The sequence below is a fragment of the Pristiophorus japonicus genome, chromosome 12 (assembly GCF_044704955.1).
Source record: "Pristiophorus japonicus isolate sPriJap1 chromosome 12, sPriJap1.hap1, whole genome shotgun sequence".
NCBI lineage: Eukaryota > Metazoa > Chordata > Chondrichthyes > Pristiophoridae > Pristiophorus > Pristiophorus japonicus.
Window position 1 is genome coordinate 146,841,601 of NC_091988.1, and position 20,872 is coordinate 146,862,472.

The 20,872-nt window shown below is 42.0% G+C and overlaps 1 protein-coding gene across 4 annotated transcripts in view; it reads left to right on the forward strand.

The window, feature by feature from the left end:
• The first annotated feature begins 7,921 nt into the window (after positions 1 to 7,921).
• Positions 7,922 to 20,872, forward strand: part of LOC139277496 (tyrosine-protein phosphatase non-receptor type 1-like) — a 133,478-nt gene continuing 120,527 nt past the window's right edge. The window contains exon 1 of one of the 4 annotated variants that reach the window (XM_070896018.1): positions 7,922 to 8,025. Coding sequence is in view for 1 of the 4 variants with exons in the window: in XM_070896012.1 (XP_070752113.1) it covers positions 16,165 to 16,221 (57 nt within the window). In the remaining 3 variants the exon portion in view is untranslated. Of the gene's footprint in view, positions 8,026 to 9,391; positions 9,429 to 16,059; positions 16,222 to 20,872 lie in introns of those variants that run through there. The other 3 variants (XM_070896016.1, XM_070896012.1, XM_070896013.1) reach the window with 3 other exon arrangements.

Genomic DNA, 20,872 nt, shown 5'->3' on the forward strand with positions numbered 1-20,872 from the left:
AGCAACCAACAATCAAGCAACAGGTAATTATTACTACGATGAGAATAATTGCCCCATGCATTAGATAGGATCCCCAGGATCCACCCAATAGCCAATCAAACCAGCTAGATCCTCCTGCTGGCATGGATAACCTGTTTACCTCCCTTCTTATGAGATCAGCGAGATTGGTTATGTTTTCTGAACTATCGGGAATGTAAGTGCAACATTCAGATCCTATCAGGGCACACGTTCCCCCTTTCTCAGCGAACAGATAATCGAGGGCCATTCGGTTTTGTAATGCTACGGTCCGCATTGCTACCGTTTCGGCCGTGATGTCCTCCAGAGCTTCAGCGGTATAGTTAGCTATCTGTTCCAATACCCTCTCTAGGTTCTGTACATCATCCATGGTGCGTCCTATCCCGAATGGGAACATCATGACCCCAAAGAACCTTTCGGCGGGGGTGAGGGCTCGCCTGTGTCGGCTGGAGGCATGTGCTTCCGCCAGGGTACGTGTTTGCCGCACAAATGGCACCACATATCCCAGATAGCAGGACCCTGTCCATCGCCTAGGCAACCAGGGATATGCCCTATGCCCGCACACAAAATACGTGCCGTTATACGCTGCCTTCTGATATATTGTGTTGGGGTCCCAAGACTGGGCCCACAGACCTCCACCTGTTTTATTCGGAAGGTGAGAGAGGATAGTGACTCGTGCACCTGTTGTGATGTTGAGACTGTGTGGGCAATTGCTGTACCCTATGATATGTCCCTTGCTACTGGTGTCATTTCGTGTTAAACATATGTTCCCGGTTGGCCTCCCGATCCCCGAGGTATTAGTCAGGACTAAGAATGGGGGTTCCTTTTTACGGTCATAGGGTGGTTGGTACCATCCCTGGAACGTTTGACTAATGGGGTACCCAGCACTCTCCCACTTGGTGACGTCCCCGTGGTTGTCCACACGGTAACGGTATGATGCTCCTCCTGCCCTCCGTGATCCCTCTCTTGACCCGCCTTTCATCTTTCGTATTTGCATTGGCCCCCCCTCCTCTCATGCTAGTCTGGCTCAGAAGCCACTTGACAGTCTCAGTTAGGGTCAGTGGAATGGGGCGCAAAGGAATTCCCCCTTTGGAATGTATAGGGATATGTGAGCACACCCAGCATCTAGAAAAGTTCCCATTTCGTGCATAAACATAAGACATATACAAAAAGCTGTTTACATGGAGCTCTCGCTTCAGTCTCCCCTCCCATGCACCGCACCTGACGTACACTAACGCTACTATACAGACTATGGCACACAGACACAGTTTCATCTTATCGTTCTAGGTTAACAATTACTCGGGAACAAAATGTTTCTTGTAGCGTCTCTAAGGACAAGGATAAATAGTCCGAATATTTTGCTGATTCAAAGAGCTCGGTTTTCTCGCCTCTCTTCTCAGGTCACCGTCGGTGTAGCTGGTTGTCTATCACTACAGGTAGGAGTTCAAACTGTTCTCCTTGGGACCCACTCGGTTAGTCGGGACGCTCCTCGGAAGGACCTTATTCAGCTATGGAGAAGAGGAAGTCTGGAACAGAAACAGGAGTTAGAATAACCAGTAAAATAGGTTCGTTAGAGGGTGGTGAGCTTGCAGTGGTGCAGGTGAACCCAGGCACTTCTCCCCTCAACCTTAGCTGCAGTGGGGGTAGTAAGTAACACCTGAAAAGGTCCCTCCCATCGCGGCTCTAATCCCTTCCGAATCCATTTCTTAATCAGGACATACTTCCCTGGTGCCACGAGGGACGATTCGGGTAAAACTGGGAGGTCGAGGTGAGCATCTCGAACCTGGTTGTGGGCTATTCGCAGAGCCTGAGTCAGAGAAAGAACATAGGTGGTCATTTCCTCAGTCATGTGGTGGAATTGGACAGTGGAGGGGACATTCTGATTCCAGGGGTCCTAAGGGGCCTACCATAAATGACCTCAGTGGGGGTCAGTCTCGCCTTACCGGTGGGAGTAGTTCGGATCTGGAATAGGGCTATGGGAAGGAGTTTGAGCCAATCGAGTCCGGTTGATAAAACCAAGCTTGCAAAACTGGTAGCAAGAGTTTGATTAGCACGTTCAACTAGTCCCACAGCTTGGGGTCGGTAGGCATAATGCAGCTGCTGATTAATGCGCATCTGGGAACAGAATTCTTTGTTAACTTGGCCAATAAAGTGAGAGCCATTATCGGAACTCAGTCGAGCTGGGATACCATATCTAGGAACAATTTCCCTCATTAACACCTTAACAACAGTTTGAGCCTTATTGTCCAGGGTAGGGTAGGCTTCGATCCATTTGCTAAACACATCTACTATTACTAACACATATTTGTAACACTGAACTCTTTGCAACTCAATGTAGTCCAACTGCAAGGTCTCAAAGGGACCTTCTGGTAGGGGCGTCTTACCCCAATCACAGGGGACTCCCTTCCCTGGATTATGCTGTTGGCAAACAAGGCAGCGACTACTGATGTTCTGGGCCAGGGCCTGGAGTCCAGGGTGCCACCAAGTGGCCAAAAGCGTGTCACTTGTTGTCCTTGCTCCACAATGAGTAGCAAAGTACATACATTCAATAGCCCCTAGGGCCAACTCGTCAGACATGCAAGTCTGTTCCACGGGAGTGGTCCAGAGTTTAGAAACATTGTCATAATCTTTCCACAACAATTTATCTTTTTCAGGAGCGTCCTCCTGTGCTTTAATGACATCTTGGATGGTTGGCATTGGTTTTTCCGAGGCTAACTTATCCTTTGCAGGATTTTTAGTCTGACTCATCTTTTATCCATGCGTGTCGAGGTCACTCCGTGAAATCGGAGGTCAGGGTTAGATTGGGTTTATGGATTCCCCACCGTGGGGTACATTGGCTCTTTTGCCACAGGTGATGGTGCTATGGCTGTGCACTGTACTATCTGTATCTGTCTAGTCCCGTTTTTTTACATCTCTTTCAGCTTATTTATCTTAGCCTTTTAACTCTTCAATTTGTTTTGTTTGAGTATCTATTTCTTTATTGTATCAGGCAAGTATTATTACATAAGCTAGTTCTGTTTTTATTTTTATTCTGACTATCGCACCATTTCCTCTGTTAGGTGAGTCTTTTTTCTATTAAGAAATCCAAATTAATAATGTTCAGTATAAAACGGCTGTCAATGGAAAGGGTTAACTCCTTTACAAGTTTGTAAGAAGACCTGATGTCATTACGTGACTTCACGTAATCATCTGAAAAAAAAGTCTTTGTGCCTTCAAAACTTGCTTAGAAATTAGGAATCTGTTAAACAGCAGAAATCATTAGTAAAGCCGTCATAATAAAAGTCTTCTCATCAGGAAAGCAGCATTAGATTAAACTCCAATTTTTTAAACTTCTAATTCAAGTACTTGCCAAAGATTTTTTTTTAATTGATTTAAAACGAGACCACACATTTTTAATAGCTATTTGTTTACTGAAATTCAATTTCGTCATCAGCCTCGGTCAATGCAAAGCCAACCATTTGACTACGTAGTCGGTCAATACCTTTCTAAGAGGAACTCTTAGTACGTTTTTCGTGTGCGCACTCTTTCTTTAAAACGTCTACGGTTTTAACATGTCCTCCTTCCATTAATGAGAACCCTAATTTAGTGGCGTTCTCCTGCCAACTCGACTGAAGTGATGCATCTTTTCAAACTGCAGTGGAACTTTCTCATAATTTAAAATCTCAGAACATTTTTTTTCCTTTCAGCACCTATTTAGTACGTTACGTCTTTTTTTTTAAGATCTCCTTTCTTCAAATTAGGTTTTGTATTTTACACAGAGAGCTCGGGTCTCGGTAAATTTGTTAATTTAAAATCTCAGGCAATCAAAGACACTTTTTCTTTCAAATTCGTTCAATTTGTTTTCTTTCAAGGTTGCGTCTTTTTTTTCATCTTTTCCATAACTGGAGAGGAGTCTAGCACGTAGGCTGAGGGCTGCTTTTCGTTATCTCAATTGTTCCAGCCTCAAGGTCGTTACAATGCCTCTTCTAAACTGCCAAAGCCCGCTGTTTCTAACATCTCAAAAAGTCCCTTTTACACCTTCGCAGATAGCTCGCCACTCGCCCAGGAGTTTGACCTGATCCCTGAAGGTATTTCTAGATTTTTTTCCAAACCTTTTAGTTTTATATCTCCTATTTTCTTTAAGAGATCAGATTTAATATAGTAATTTTTTTTTGAATCCACCTCAGTATTTTGCTGTGCCTTCTCTGAATATCTCAAAATCCCAATTCAAACTTTGTAATTTCAATCTTTATAAATTTTTTTTGAGCTTAGAAGCTTTTTAAAAGGCATTCTTTATCTCATTCCGAGGCTAAATTTATGTCTTTCAACCCAATGTAATCAATCATTGCATGTTTTCTTTCGACAAGTAAGTGAGCGTGTCAAATAAATTCTTTTTTTTCAACCACCGGGACCATGTATTTTTTATCTTTTACTCAACAAACTTATCCTTTGTGCATTTCCTAGCTCCGTAACTTATCATCCGAATATATCCACACCTGCGTTCCTAACTTAAAATGTAATTCAATAAGGTTCACACTCTTAAACTTCCCACATACAGGACAACACTACGAAGGGTTAAAAAAAAAACTTTCACTCTGTTTGAAAAAGTGGGTGGAGCTAAAACAAACCACAACTCCCCGGTTTCCCAAACAGGCTTTCATATCCACAGTCAAAATCACACAAGCACTTCTCATTTAAAACAGACGTTCACAAAAGTCTCTCTTCTTTCCTATTAATTGTTTTGGCCGGCTCTATTTTTGGATCCATGATCTTTCAGGGAATTCGTAGTTTTATCTAAATTACCCATCCTCGCGTCGCCCCGCGTAGGATCAGGGTCTTAATTAGTCCCGATTGTCCCCGCGTCGCCCCGCGGTGGTTTAAGTTATCTTATCCAGAGCCTAGGCAGACCAAGTGATATACAAGATCGACGCCGTACCTGAAATAAGTACAATTTTAAATTTACAGTCCCGCGTCACCCTGCGGCTTAATTTTACGTAATTCCCTAACCTCCGCGTCACCCTGCAGTTCGCGCGATTGTCTATCCCTCCGCGTCGCCACGCGGTTTTCTTGTTCACGTCGCCACGTGATAAGCCTTACTTAATTTGTTCTAGGTTCCAGATTTACCTATTCTAAGTCCTAACCTCCGCGTCACCGCGCGGTTTTCCTGTTCGCGTCGCTGCGCGATAAGCCTTACTTAATTTGTTCTAGGTTCCAAATTTACCTATTCTAAGCCCTAACCTCCGCGTCGCCATACGGTTCGCGTCACCGCGCGATTTCCCTATCCTTCCCTATTCTAAGTTTAGAAGGTATTCGCCAGATTGTCCTGGATCTCGTTCAGACGCTACCTGAGAACCAGCGAGTGGCCAAACTTTCCTCAGACTTTTGAAACCGAAGGAAACTGGAGCGGTATTTAAAGTATACTCACTCCAGTGGCCACTTTCCTCCCGTCTCGTCCAAGGCTAGTCTGGCTCTTAATTCACAAGTTTTCAGCAGTCGTCTGTTGAGATCCCACTTCTGACACCAAATGTTGATAAGAATTCTTTTCCCTCAATCTGGTTCAGCGAATTTACTGAGTCGAACACCGTAGCCGCTTATAACAAAGCAGACTTTATTAATTGTTTCAGCGGCCGGGATTTATCAGAATGAAGGAATGCTCTCCCTTTAGAGTGCACTCACTCCCCACGGACAAGTCACGTTACAATGTAGGGGCGCAACGGTTATACACTTTCAGTACATGATACAATTTGAGTGACATACAGTTCACCCTATCCTCTTATGATCCCTCCTTCCCTTTGTCCACTCATGAGCCGACATCTGGCCTTCCTGGCTCAATTAGATATGGGCAAGTAGTTATGTGTAGCAGCAATTGTTCAACTGTTTTTACACAAAGAGCCTTTCTCATCCTTGTTATTGTTTCAAGTTTACTGGTGTTACTAGCAAGACCTTGAGCATTTGTGCCAATGTTGTAACATTTGCAGTCTGACATTCTTAAGGCTATTCTTCCATGAATCCTTTGTTCAATTCACTGTCTCTATACATTTTCCCACATTCTCAACTTCACTGTCTCTGTACATTTTCCCACATTCTCAATCTGGGAGCACTGGAAGAAAGCCTGGGGTCCAACAGTACTGGGTTGGAATCCCAGAGTCCCACGGTATTTTAAGGCGAGTAGGTGTTGTTTGCTAACCAAAAGTGTAGCACAGACAGTAATAAATCTTAAAGGGACATCAACTGAAAAAGAAATTGTTATTGGGGAGAGGTGCTAAGCTGTAAGAGACGTATCGGTAAAACTATTAAAAGGCTCCACTGAGACAAGCCAATAATAAAAAATATATCCGAAGGAAGCAATAATCAAAATGGGACACCAGAAAGCGATAAAATCAAAAATGGAACATGAAGTATAACAAAATATGCAAAAAGTGTGCAACTGGAAGGAACATGACTGAATGGGCAGTAAATTACAGAAGTAAAATTAAGACGAAGGCTATGAGATGGCTTTGCTGGAGAATGTTGGTGGGATGATGGAGATAGTATGCCAGCTGTTTTTTTGGTTGGGAGGAGAGATGGGTTTGTTAATTGGTGCTAGCTGATGCAAGAAAAGTTAAAGAAAAATACCTTAAGGTAAATTAATCCATATATTCACTCACTCGTTAATCACATCTCTCTCAAACACAAATAACAAGCACAACTATCTGCTCACCAACTTAGATAGAATTTCATCAAAAATTTTGAAAATCGGAAATGTATTCAGCTGATTAGACTTTCATAGCTTCAACAATGACTTGTATTTCCAACGCATCTTTAACACAGGTAAACGTCCCACAGAGGCGTAAGAAAACTGCACAACAAGCCAAAGATCAAGATTTTGGCAGGAATGTATGCGTCTATGACGTTGTAAGTGCTGTGACTGGCCCCACACGTTTCGGGTTTCTGTATGCGTGTACATGGGGCGAAAGCCCGGAACTTGCAATCTGTCAAGTTTCTCCTTGACAGATCGTACGCATCTACTGTAAATTCACTTGTGCTGGTACAGAGTTGGGCTATTTGTCCAATCACTGCCCACTTAAAAATGTTTGTTTATTTTTCAAAAAAAATGTATTTTAATTTAAAGGGTATTTTAATTAATTTTGAAACTGTGATCATTTATTTTTATTTCAGTGCTGTGAAATGTTATTTATTAGGTGATTTCTATGATGCTTATGGGGATTTCATATGTAAATAGACTTCGTAAGTATCATAGAATCCTCCATTGGTTGGCCTGGCCCACGTGATCCCGGGGCACTTGCAAACTGTCTGTGCTGCTGGGATCCGTGGGACTTTACGCAGGTGTATGCTTGGATCCGTGGGACTTTACGCAGGTGTATGCTTGCAGACCCAGGACTACAAGACTCCAAAGCTCCGGAGACACAAGGGGGAAGAAATTCAGTCCACCTCTGTTGCGGCGTTATCCCGGGCGGAGCGGTAAATTTTGCGCCGGCAAATAGTTCATTCAGCTGGGCCCGAAGTGTGGAGCAAAGCGCTAAGAGAGGCGTTGCACACCTCTTTTAGGGCGCTAGGCCGGCTGAGCAAGTGAAAATTCTGAGCGACCTAAGAGAGGCCTCGGTGGGGTGGGGGGGAAGCAAAATCTAGGAGAAAAAAACCCACTAAAAACATTCCCAATAAATAACTCCCGCCACCACAACATAAATCGCAAAAAAAAATCAATCACACTTACCTCGGGTCGACATTACTTACCTCACTGCGGTCGATACAGCTTGGAAAGCCAGGTTTCACAGACGTTCCCACCAGGGCGTTCTATGGAGCGCTACAGGTCAGGCGCGATCCAAATATCGAGCCGGTGTTGCAACCAGGGGCATTGCACACCGGCTCGCCACTTCCAGACAGTAATGCTCCGCGCCCCCTCGAAACCAGCACCAAATGTCCTAGTGGGACGCTGGAAGCTGGCCATCCACCCAGAAGTGCTTACCGTCGCCATTGTCACCCCTCCAGAGCACTAACAGGGGCAGCAGAAAACCGAAAATCCAGCCCAAGGTAAGTATGGAGTTTTCTTTCTATTCGGAGGTGTACATGGGCGGCAAACCACCGACTGCAATTTCCAGGGCAATGGACTACCGGTTCAACCTGCTCTCCAAAACTTAGTTCATTATGAAGATACTAAAGACCCTGCAGTGGCCATCAGTTCTGAAAGTACATAAGCCCCACCAACCATTCATTGTTAATTCGGCAAAAAATCTGGACATTGTTCAACACTGTGCAGTAGAATAATACAGGAAATTATCTTTTGTCGCAGAATAATTTTGCAAGTGGTAGGAGCTCAGGAGAAAAAAGCAGATGTCAGATGCTGACTGTATCTTGAAAAAAAAATTACAACTACTGCAGAGCACAGCATTTTTTATAAAGCAATTGCTTATTTTTACCTAGTGCTTTAATTACCTAGTAGGCTATTTTGTTCCCTTGAAACACAATTTGAGGCCTCTATCATACTGCTCTAATTGTTCATTGTCTCCCCTTAATAACTGTAATGTTTCCTTGTGGGAAACAGTAAATATTACCTGTGCTCTACCATTCCACTCTGCAGTGCATTAGTATGCCAGTAAACTGTACCTGTGGGAGCACAGCATCTTTAATGTAAAATTTGCAAATTGGCTTTTCTGAGAATTATATAACTGCCACTAGATGGCAGTATATGCACAAAGCAAATTTGATAGTGCCTGCATCAAGAAATACATTGAAATAAATTTCTATTCTTTTATTCTCATTTGTTCTTGGCAAGTTTTATTCGGTATTGCCCACTGGCTGTGCAAGATTCATGGTGGCACAGCACAGCACTAAAGACAGTAGGCCTGAAATTCCGGCCTCACTGGGTCCGAACGAAATGTGTACGGACCTGGGGAGGCATCGCAAAAGCTGGTTTTCGGTGCACAATGCGCACACGCCGACAACCGGCTTTTATGATCTGTCAAGTTCTGACTTGACAGATCCAACGCATCTTGGGAAGGACATTCACAGGGACGAGATTGCGCTATTTGCCCATCTCTTGCCCAGCGAATGTCCTTAAAACTCTTGTGCCTGGTAAAAGCAGGTGCATAGCCTACTTTTACCAGCATAAGAGTTTTGAAACATATAAAAATAAAATTTAAAATCACATTTTTAAGATAAAACTCTGCCCACTAAGGTAAGTTTATTTTAAAGCCTAATTACAAAACTTATTTAAATCCAAAAAATATATTTTTTTTCCAAACACATTTATTAACTTTAACTTAAATTAATGCTAAATATGTGAGGTGTGTTTTTTTTAATGTTGTGTTTAGTAGGTTCGGGGTTCTGTTCTCATTGCTACTAATGAGAATATTGTATGTGATTGGTTGTGCAGTCACAAGCGTGCGAAGAGAAGGCCGCCCCACCGCAATCGCAGACGCCTCCGGGATCACCAGGTAAATTCGTAAAAATTCTCGGGTCAGAGATGTTTGTCCGAAAGAAGCCTCCGATCAGAATTTCAGGCCCAGTATAAAAGCAGCTGCAGCAGCAACATCAGAACGGCACTCGAGTTGGCCACATTGTCTCTGGGAAAGAGGGATAAACTCCGACAGGGTTCCTTCTTCTGATTGCTGTCCAGTGAGTCCAGCTGGAAAGTTTGCCTGTATAGACTTAAGGTAAAGGCCAATAATGCTAAACTAGCATGTAAACATTTGTTGTCATGAAGAATGGTGAAGTACCAGAGGACAACTGTTGCTTGTGGAAAGTGGCTCAGCATGATCGAACAGCTGGAGGAGATGAAGGGAGCAAATCGAAAGAATTACAAAAAACTATTACCTTCTAATAGGCCGGCTGAGAATAGAGAAACACAGCCAAATAAGTTCCAGTCAAAACCCAAATACACCATTTGGAACTTTCTGGTTAGATGAAGTGCTCAGCGGTTTGAATTGCAGGCTCTGACATAAATCACAAATTAAATTAAGCTATAATAAGAAAATGAGCTTCTTGTTAGTAAATCAAGTAGGAAATTAATTTCATAAATAACTTGGGAGCAGTCTTTCAGGAAAATATAGTAGCGGTGTTAATTGCTTGCATGCAGTATTCATCGCTGGCTCCAGTTGAGTAATTTTTACTCCGTGACTTTGCCTAAATGGACTGTGAAATCATCTCTATTAATCAATATTGCTAAGCGATCTCAATTATGCAACAGGGCAGAATCTGTCTCTCCACCACTTTTAACCCTGTCAGCTTATGTAAAAAGAAAATCATTTAATGCATCAATAAGGCATCTTTCAAAGAACTGTTTGGTAACTTTTCCAAACACCATTAAAAATTGGTCAATTCCACATGGTAAAATAGACAGAAACACAGAATGCAATCTCAACACCAGTAAAGATTTTAGAAAATCCCATAATCCACATATTAAAAATGGAAGTTGACTTAATCACTCACTGTAAACCATTGGAGCTGAAATGGTTTCTCGTTGGACGAATGTACGAATCACACAAACTAATTCTGTCAGGTGGTAAAGCATCACTTAAACTTGGAAACATGTTGCGTTTTCATGCAGAAACTTGCCAGGTATAACTTGGGCAGAAGATTTAAGTGGAATAGGTTGTCATGATATCTATTTAATAGGAACCTGGCATATCTTAAATATGTTGTAGAAACAGCTGCTTGCTGAGAATGTTTTCTTGCACATTGCAATATTTCAGGCCTTGGATTCAAATGCCGTCAAGTTTGAAAAGGCTTGATTGATATGGAAAGATTTTTGTTTATGTTTTACATGAAGCTCAGCAACATATTTTAGTTCAATAGAATGCAATTTTTGAACGAATGTATTCGAGAGCTACGACAGCTGCATACTGCAGATAACAATGGCTAGTGAAATAGACAAGCGGGCTGTACTGCATTTAAGGCCAGTCAAATTGCTAACTATCAAGCATTTCAAAAACATGAAACAGAAAATGTGTTAAATACTTGTTAAATTGTTCAGTTTACAGGGTGCTCTTCAAGTGTTATCTTGAGTAACTGAAGAAGACTGTACTGACTCACCCTTTTTAAACAATTTTTATCAGAGAGTAAAGTGCTGCAAGTTTTTCTTTATTCTCCCAATGTTCTCCCTTCCCTCCTCCTTTCCTAAAGGCAGAGATAAAAGTCTCTGGCAGCACTCCTATCCAAGTGCCTATTTAACGAAAAGCGAAAGATTGTGAATGCAAATAGATTTTTGGTCCATACAAGGACAATTAAAACATTTTAGTCAAAAATGTCGTCAATAACAAAGCATAACAAAAAAAACAAACAAAAACAATTTTTGAGTGCAATCACTGCTAAACAAAAAATGCTTGGCTTATCATAACATAATTGTTGATTAAATGCCAGATCTCACTGCCTGTGTTTTCCTATCCTGTGCAGGGCAATGAAATGTTTCTATTACTCCCCCAAGTGAGTTAAGCTCCATTTCAGCTGATTATCTATAATGCTGGGCTCATAATTGTTTTAATAGTAATATGAATGTTTCTTGTTGTACAATTTGACTCAGTCATAACACTCGTTCCTCTAGGTTAGAAGGTTGTGAGCTCAAGTCTATTCCAAGATTTGAGCACATAATCTAGACTGACACTTCAGTGTAGTACTGAAGGAGTGTTGCATTATTAGCGGTAATATACTTTGGAAGAGATATGAAACCAAAGATGCATCTGCTACTTGGGTAGATGTAAAAGATCCCATGGCACTTTTTGAACAAGAGCAAGGAATCCTAGTCAACATTTTTCCTTCAATTAACACTACCAAGGATAGATTAACTGTCATCATCTTTTCTTTTATTCGTGGGATCTTGCTGCGTGCAAATTGGCTGCCTTGTTTGCCTGCAGAATAGGGACAGCATTTCATAAATAACTAATTGTGCAGCACTTTCAGATGTCCTGATGATGTGAAAGGCGCTAAACTAACACAAGTTATTTATTTTGTTCACATACTTCTGGTTTTGATTTTCTGTTAGATTCACAAATCAGGTCCCAAGTAAAACTTGCTGTGTCACAGAGCTAAGAAGCTCTAGTTTCACAAATTGAGACACTAAAATGTATCTTCCTGCAACAAGGGGGTCAGCTGTGGCTCAGGCTCGCCTCTGATTCAGAAAGTTGTGGTTTCAAGTCCCCCTCCAGGAACTTGAGTACATAAATCTAGGCTGACACTGTGCAGTGCTGAGGGAGTGCTGCACTGTCGGAGGTGCCGTCTTTCGGATATGGCGTTAAATCGAAGTCCAGTCTGTCTCCTCAGGGGGACGTGAAAGATCCCATTGCACTATTTCTAGGAAGAGCAGGGGAGTTATACCTGGTGCGCAGGTCAATATTTATCCCTCAATCAACATAACAAAAAGAGATTATCTGGTCATTATCATATTTGTGGGAGCTTGCTGTGTGCAAATTGGCTGCTGCAGTTCCCACATTATAACAGTGACTACACTCCAAAGGTACATCATTGGCTGTAAAGTACTTTGAGACATCCGGTGGCCATGAAAGGTGCTATATAAACGCAAGTCTTTTTCTTTATTTAACTGTATCCTTGCACTTTGCTGCTCCAATTCCTTGTATCATTCTCACTGTCTTTCTCTTTATCTTCCAATCTTTCTTTCTGACTGTTACATATGTTCCTTTTCTATCTCCTACCTCTCCTCACATGACCAGGTATTAGCCTATACACACTGGGATCACGTGAGGATAGGCTGAATGGGAATTACTATAACATGAATGCAAGCAAGAAAATGTGGGGTTAGGTTCAAAAGGAAATGGGACCCAGTGCTGGAGCATGCAAGATATTAGCTGGACGAAGCGAGTGTTCTCAGACGTTGGGATTAGGATCTGGGAGCACTTAGTGGAGCTGAGTTTTGGGAGCACTGCAACATGAAAAATCGGGCCAGGTACCACTCAGCTGAGCAGAGGGGAAAGTGGGGTATGAGATCTGTGAATATTTTGAGGGGGTGGCTGTGGCAGTATTTGGGGAGTGCGGTCTGGGAGTAGTAGGGTGTTACAGTTTAGGTTTTTAAAATATAATTTCTCTCACTGATTATACTCGGGGTAGCAGGCAGGGCACCTCATGATCAAGTGATATACATCTTGGGTTGCATGTTCCGGGACTAAGAATGACCTTATTTTGCTCAGGTTTAGCGGCATACCGGAATTCATGTAGGATTCTCACTGTGTCTTATGTAGATTTGAAAGGCAGAACACATCACACTCAGAATCTGACATGTAGACTAAAAGGTTATTAATCAAATATATGAATACAAATTTGTTTGCGCTAAAAAATCCTAAGAATTTCAGGGCTCATTTGTCTTTGTTTCTGGAGTGACCAGTAAACAAAACTGACCACATCTATCTACACTTTCAAAGAGATTTGGCGAGCCTTCCGTGTGGCTGCCATGGCCTGTGCCCAGAAACTATTTAGATGAAAGTTTCCTTGGCAGCAGGACAGTCTGTTTTTGAAATAGAGTTGTATACAAATCTGCAGACTGGGGAAAAACGACAAATTGGACTCTTCCCAGAACTCTACACCGTCAACATTAACATCTGTGATATGAAAGGCTTCTTTTGACATAAAGATACTGCATTAACTACTAAAATGTAGTTCAGTTCACGAGTGAAATTGAAATGGTCGACTTACAAATCTCAAAAACATGTCTGGCATACATTGTTAATAGTTTTATTAGCCAGACACGAGACTCCCAAAGCAAGTGCTCTACTCAGAACTCGTCCACGGCAAACGAGCCAAAGGCGGGCAGAGGAAACGTTACAAGGACACCCTCAAAGCCTCCCTGATAAAGTGACATCCCCACTGACACCTGGGAGTCCTTGGCCATAGACCGCCCTAAGTGGAGGAAGTGCATTTGGGAGGGCACTGAGCTTCTCGAGTATCGTCACCGAGAGCATGCAGAAATCAAGCGCAGGCAGCGGAAGGAGCGTGCAGCAAACCAGACTCCCCGCCCACCCTTTCCCTCAACGACTATCTGTCCGACTTGTGACAGAGTCTGTGGTTCTCATATTGGACTGTACAGCCACCTAAGAACTCATGCTAAGAGTGGAAGCAAGTCTTCCTTGATTCCAAGGGACTGCCTATGACGATGATGACATTAATAGTTTTATTTAGCAGCCTTGCAGACTATAGACTGTAAGAAACTGTTTTAGAGTATTTTAATCTCTGTATTCTGATTCTATCTTTGTTTGATAAATGCCTCATCATCAGTCTTTCTGTTCCCTGTATTGTTTTACTTGTAAATAAATCTATTCATTTAATTTGAATACAAGGGCTTGATAGACCGATATTTACTGCCTTTTTTGTAGGCAGGAAAACATGGTGGTCATCACCCTATGTGGTCTCCACAGCAATGTACTATAGTTAAGATTTTGTTACTCCATTGGAACACTATCCCACTCAGACCACATATGGGTGCAGTTTTTAGTTCATGGCAGACTCAGTCTGCTTATGAATATTGTCTCTGCCATGAACACAAAAGTGTTGTTTGCATGCCTAAATTGCAATAGCGATGAAGGCAAGAAAAATAATTAAAGAAATTGATTTGTGTCCTAAAATAGGATGGAGATTTGGATGTTATAATAAGACATACCCAGATACTTTCAGAGTTTCTCTTTCAGTTGTACAATTTTTATAATTTATTTAATGTCTTAAAGTTCACTTTAAGAATCTCATGGAAATTACATCTTCAAAACCTTCATAATTTGTCTAGTTTTTGTCTTTAATTTTCTACGAAGGACCTGAGGCCATTGTTTGGGTGAGATGGACTCTTTGCATTTTCTGGCCTCGCCTCCAATGCCATAATTTTGTTTGGTTTTCTCTAGTCTTTCGACCATGAGGATCAAAACAATATGAAAATTTTGGGGTATTGGTTCTCTTTTAGAAGCGCCACATACACTGAGCAAATTAATCAAAAGTTGATGCCTTTGTTTTTAATCAGTGTTCTTTGGAGGCCTTCAAGCTGAAATACTACCAGCCAAATTTTTTCAGGATTCCTTTAAAGCTAAAAATTCACTAATCCATAAATTATTCAAGTTTCAAATCCTTCATATTGTTGTAGAAGTAAGAACAATTAAGCCTTTGCTAAAGCAGAGATTAAGAAACATGAATACATCACTACCAATGTCTATTTTCCAAGTTATGCCTTTTGAGTAAGACGTTAAACCAGAGCCTGTCTGCTCCCACAGGTGGATGTAAAAGATCCCATGGCACTATTTCGAAGAAGAGCAGGGTAATTCTCCCCAGTATCATGGTTATTTTTGAAATCCCTTAATCAAAATCGCTAAAAAAAACAGGTTATCTGGTCATTATCACATTGCTGTTTGTGGGACCTTGCTGTGCGTAAATTGGCTGCCGCATTTCCTACATTTCAATAGTACTCCATTGGCTGTGAAGCGCTTTGGGACGTCCTGAGTTGATGAAAGGCGCTACATAAATACAAGCCTATCTTTTTTTCTCCCTTTTGCAGGGCTGAGATGCCCGCTCTGTAACTTGGGTTGGGTTGCTGCCTCAGAGAATCCTGTCAGCTCCAGAATAGGGCCTCTCACCTTGCAGGCTTGACTGAGTCGTAGGTTTGTTAGTCAACTGTTGGCTGTGAGATTAGGACCCCTCACTAACCCTGCCGTCGCCAAACTGACTGAACTCGTGGCTTGCAGAACTTTGAGCAGCAGCGCCGCCGCGCCAGGCACCCTGGGATCGGCATCAGTGGCACGAACTACATCTCCCAGCGGGCACTGCGAGCGAAAGCAAAACACAAAGGCGCGAACTTCCCCGCTTTCCTCAGTTTAATTCCCCAAAACTCGATGTGAACAATTCCACATTTTAATAAAGCAAAATCTAACTTTACAGAACTGGGGATTTTTTCCAAATCGCTTTGCCGCCACGCTGCTGGGATTTGTAGTTCGACGCCACTTCCTGAGGAGGACACTGCAATTCCCGGCACGCAATGCGAACGCCCGCGGGCGCTCCCGCCTCCCGCGCCGTGATTGGTGGGAACCGGTGTCAGTCCTGCGCGGGGGGGGGGGGGGGTGTGCGTGTGCTTCCGGTCTGGGCCGCCTCTGATGTCAGGGAGTTGCGATGAAGAGGTAGGGCTGGAGCGAGACGGCGGACTTTACAGCGTCAGTGAGGCCCGCGGGGGGAAGGCGCAGCGCAGGCACACCAGTCATGGAGCGGGAGTTCGCGGAGATCGACAAATACGGAAACTGGTCGACGCTTTACCAGGTGAGGGCGGTGCAAGTGTCCGAGGCCGGAGTGCGAGGGGAGGGAGCGCGGCCCGGCCCGGGCGCCCCTCCGCCGCGGCACCAAGGGGTTGAGTTGCGGGCTTGTCTGGAGGAAGTGCAGGCCAAGAGAGGGGGGCTGAGTGAGAGAGCCGCGCCTGGGTCCTGCACCGGCAGCTCCTGTTGGTCTGCGGGCGGGTTGTGAAAGTAGCAGGTCCCGTGCCGTGTGGGAGACGCTTGCGGATTGTGGCGGGTTTGTCCAATTAATTAGTGCTGTCAGCAGCCACTCCAACAAATTACAACATTAAACCAGAAAGCTGTCACTATGCTACATCGGTGGGACATTGACTCACGCCGGCTAATGGAGCGGAATGGTCTTGGAAGTAGTTACCATTGTCGAACACTGCCGTTATTTTGCCCTTCAAGTGTTGGGTAAACTTGGTCATGAAATTCGTTGTTCCCGGACCACGCTATCAAACTTCAGTTATTAAATAACATCCCGATTCCGTTTTTTAACGGCGAGTATTTAACGTTGATTCGTGTTGCTTAAAGTAAGATAGATTTTTGAAAGACTCTCGAATGGAGTTTACCCTGCCTAATGGTCGTCTCCACATCTTCCACATGCTGCTCTCAACGATACTTTTCCCTCTTATTTCGTGGAGATTATGGTGTTGCAAATTCAAATAGTTGTCATACACATTTTTGACTCCTTTTCTGTAGGAGTTACTTGTTTGGGTTTAGCTAAAAACTTGATAGTTTTAGACTTCTGTAAACTTGTAGATGGCAGAGTAAGTATCTAAAAAGTTTGATTCTATTAAAATATGCAAGGCCCCAGAATTCTTCACTTGCCTGTATTTTGTCTACCAAATGTGCCTTTCAATCTATAAAACTATTCATCTTGGTGCAGGATATTTATATATAGTATAGGTTATATATTTTATTAAGGGTAGGGTAAGGTTGAGCGTCAATGTATCTTCTTGGGCTTTGTGACTTTGAATATATTGTCAGGCCAGAAAGTCATAAAAGACATGCTTATGGCTGTGGAAACTGAAAATTAATCTATTTGAAACATAATTAATGAGTTGTGTTTGGGTGTGATTCCTGCGGTTTAGTGCACCATATAACCATTATTTTTATCGGTCAGTTGTAGAGAAAACTTTGAGGCACTTGCAACAATTTTCATTTATATAGTGTATTTAATGTAAGGGGAAAAAGTCCCAAAATGTTTTGCAGAGGCATAAGGAAAATGCTCTGACTAGCCAAAAGCAGAAATAAGGAGGTGGGCAAGTCCAAGGATTCATAAAAAGTTCTTTGAAATCATAATGGAATGGAGAGCCATTGAAGTTGACAAGGATAGAAGTAATAAATGAGCAAGAATTACTATGACATAGGAGAGCAGTGCATTTTTGGACAAATTGGAGAAGTTGAGTCTTGAGGGGAACAAAGGCAAGATGAGGGTTGCAGCTTGCAGTGAGAGTGCGATATAGACAGAATAAGAATTGAAGAACCAGGAAAAAGCCATTTAATCCAACAAGCCTGTCTCTCTCTTGATTGATTTCAACCCCATCAATTTACCATCCTGGATCCGTTTGACCCTTGAACTATTTATACTATTCGCGTCAATGCCAGGAATGCATCCTAGGAAATTGTGGCACAGCTGTGCCAAAAGTGCACATTTGGAAAATCATTCCTTTGGCATTTTTTTTAAAGTTAGTGACCAACTTCCATTTTTACTTCCAACTTCCTAATTTTTAAACTTTAGTTCTAGTGCCTGAAGCCTTTATCACGTAAACAATTTTCCTGAATTACTCGTAAATCCACTGCATGTCTTGAAAACTTCAGATGGATCATTATTTCTCTGTTACAAAGAAAATAAACTCAACTTCTTTTAAATGTTCCTTACAATTTAAATTTCTGATACCAGGGATTATTTTTGTTCTTCACTTCATCTATAATTGCTCAAGCCCAACAAATATACTTATGATTAGGTGATAACGGCACTCTGAACTAGGTGGGGTCTGACCAATGCTTCATGCAGCAATCCCACATCTTGATTCCTGTTGTGTCTAATGCAGTCCACTTGCAAAATTTGCCTTTTTCTTACTATAGCCAAGCTGATCATTTAGTAGATCGCTTTCTTAATGTGTACAATAAGTGACTGCTCCATTTAACCCGCTCTCCTTATTTTTGTTTCTTGCTTTAATACTATTTTACTCAAATCCATATTGAACGATATTTATCACAAAGGCTGCATTATCTCAGAAATTCCAAAAATGACTAAATCTGACATCGGTTTCTTAACTATTTGGTTGCCACCTGTTTTTATATCATCTGCAATATGCACATTTTGTTGGCTATCTTTATCTACGTAAAATTAAGTCATATATACACCCCCAGCGTACCCTGCTCAAAATCTCCCAAACATGACATTTCCACTTATGGTTACCCTTTGTCATTTGGTAATCCAATTATCTATTGAAACTGCTGCCTATATCCTATCCTGCACAAAGTTCTGCTCATTTGGCTCTCACAATAACTCACATTCTCATCCTTGTGCTTAAATCCCTCGATGGCCTCTCCACTACCTCTCTAACCAATTTGAATTCCTACAACTAGCCATTATTAGCTCGCACTTTCAGCAAATTGCCACCCCAAAAATTTGAAAACCTAGATGTATATGGGCAAGTCTAACTGGCGGCAGACCTTGGATGGTCTTCTGCAGCAAGATCTGGGCAGTTTTGTAGATCTAGAGTAGTGTACCACAAAATTAACCTTGCTATGGGTTGACACCATATCATCATCATCTTGTATCGAGCTGTGACATTGCTCGTGTTGTACACCCAATGGTGTTTCCAAGCAGTGTGGCATTAATTTAGGACTACCATGTGCCAGCATCATTATCATTTAGACAGCAGTTACTCTGGGCCCAATTTTGGCCATGACTTGCATCAATTTTTTTGGAGTATGCGCGCAGGTGCCGGCACTGTTTTTGGTGCTGGCCTGTTGCTCCGCCCCCAACCCCACTGCACAATGCACGCCACACTGGGACTCCGGGGACTCCAAAGAGCGGCCAGGATGGGGGCACTTTTTTCGGCGCCATTTCCAGCGCGCAAAGTCGCCGCACTTAAGGTAAGTGCGCCGAAAAAAGGGGTTGGGCAAAATTGAGCCCAATGTTCTGAATGATGCCTGTTTAGTTTGACTGAGGCTAGTGAAGACTAATTATTCAGAAATCTTACAGCTAGGTTATCAGTCACCCAGTAACACATTCTCTTGCAACAAAGCAACATCATTTTACCTTAGGTTCTTTCAGGGCTACAGATTCTGAAATTGACTCATTTTTATTTTGCATATCTGCTGAACTATTGGGCTGCTGAGTTCAAGCATAGCTTGCATGTTTTAATGAACTTTAAATCTAAGCTTCTCAATTTTAGCTTAACACAGATACATTTCTGCACCCCACTGAAAAGTTTTAAACTTTTTTTGGTAAAGTAGTGTAAACAGGTTTTTATAAATACTGTTGGCCTGTTGTACCTATATTTTTCATGTTTAATTGTGATGACTTTTAATTCTGTAAAATTACTGCAACAATAGAGCAGGTGTTCATTCTGTAGTACAAATAACTGCAACTCCTTGACCAAGGATATCCATCAATGCAGCACATTGTGTTTTTGTATCAAAATTTAATTATTTTTAAACAGACGACAAATTTAATGGCTGATAAAACTGGTTTTAGTGCAGCCAAAAAAAATCACCAAATAAATCCAGGAAAAAAAAGAACTGTTGTAATGTAGCGAAATATGGCAACCAATTTGCACACGGCAAACTCCACAAAAAGCAACGATATAAAGGAACTGTAAGAAACCAATCTGTTCGAACCTGTGAGATACCTTACAGTGGAAGCAGTGCATATGGCTATGTAACATTGGGAAATACATTTGTTTTTTTGAAACAGGAAAAGTGGCTTAATTTCTGAATTGCCACTGATGAAGTTCGTCATCTTATGACACTCCTACAACCACACACCTATAGAGCTGATGTAGATAACAAAAATGCTTGGCTGATCTGCTTGCAGCAGGTACTTGCCTGAACAGAGTTCAGCAAGTGAGCTTGTTCAGAACTGCATTGACTAAGTCGAGTTCCATCTCATCATTCAAATGTAGCATAGAGTGACTTGGTGATTAAAGTATCCATTCATTCAGATTTCAATTAAAGCAAGTTACTCGGGAGAAGCTTGTTGATGCCAACAGTCATGCAAGCTGTAGGGAAATCAGAATGTGGTGATGTTGAAGCATGTGGCGCTTCATCAAGGGAAAGTTGGCAACATCTGTCTGGTTTTAATTGCCTAAACTAGTGTGACTATATAGTATCTATGTCTCTGGTCTTAGCCAATCTAGAGGCTTTTAATGACCAAAAATAAATACTAGTTTTAGACTAGATTTCCAAAGCTTTACTGGTTTCACATCGTTCATTCTAACCATGTCGATGTAATGAATGTGTATTTCAGTATTGTACGATTGTCTTCCAAAATGATTTCTGATGCCATCTTGTTAAATTACAACAGTTGGGCCCGGAATCATTTGGTTTGGTCACATTAGTTGCTTCTTTGTGTCTAAAATCTATGTAAAGATAGATGAAAGTTTCACTTTTATTTGGTG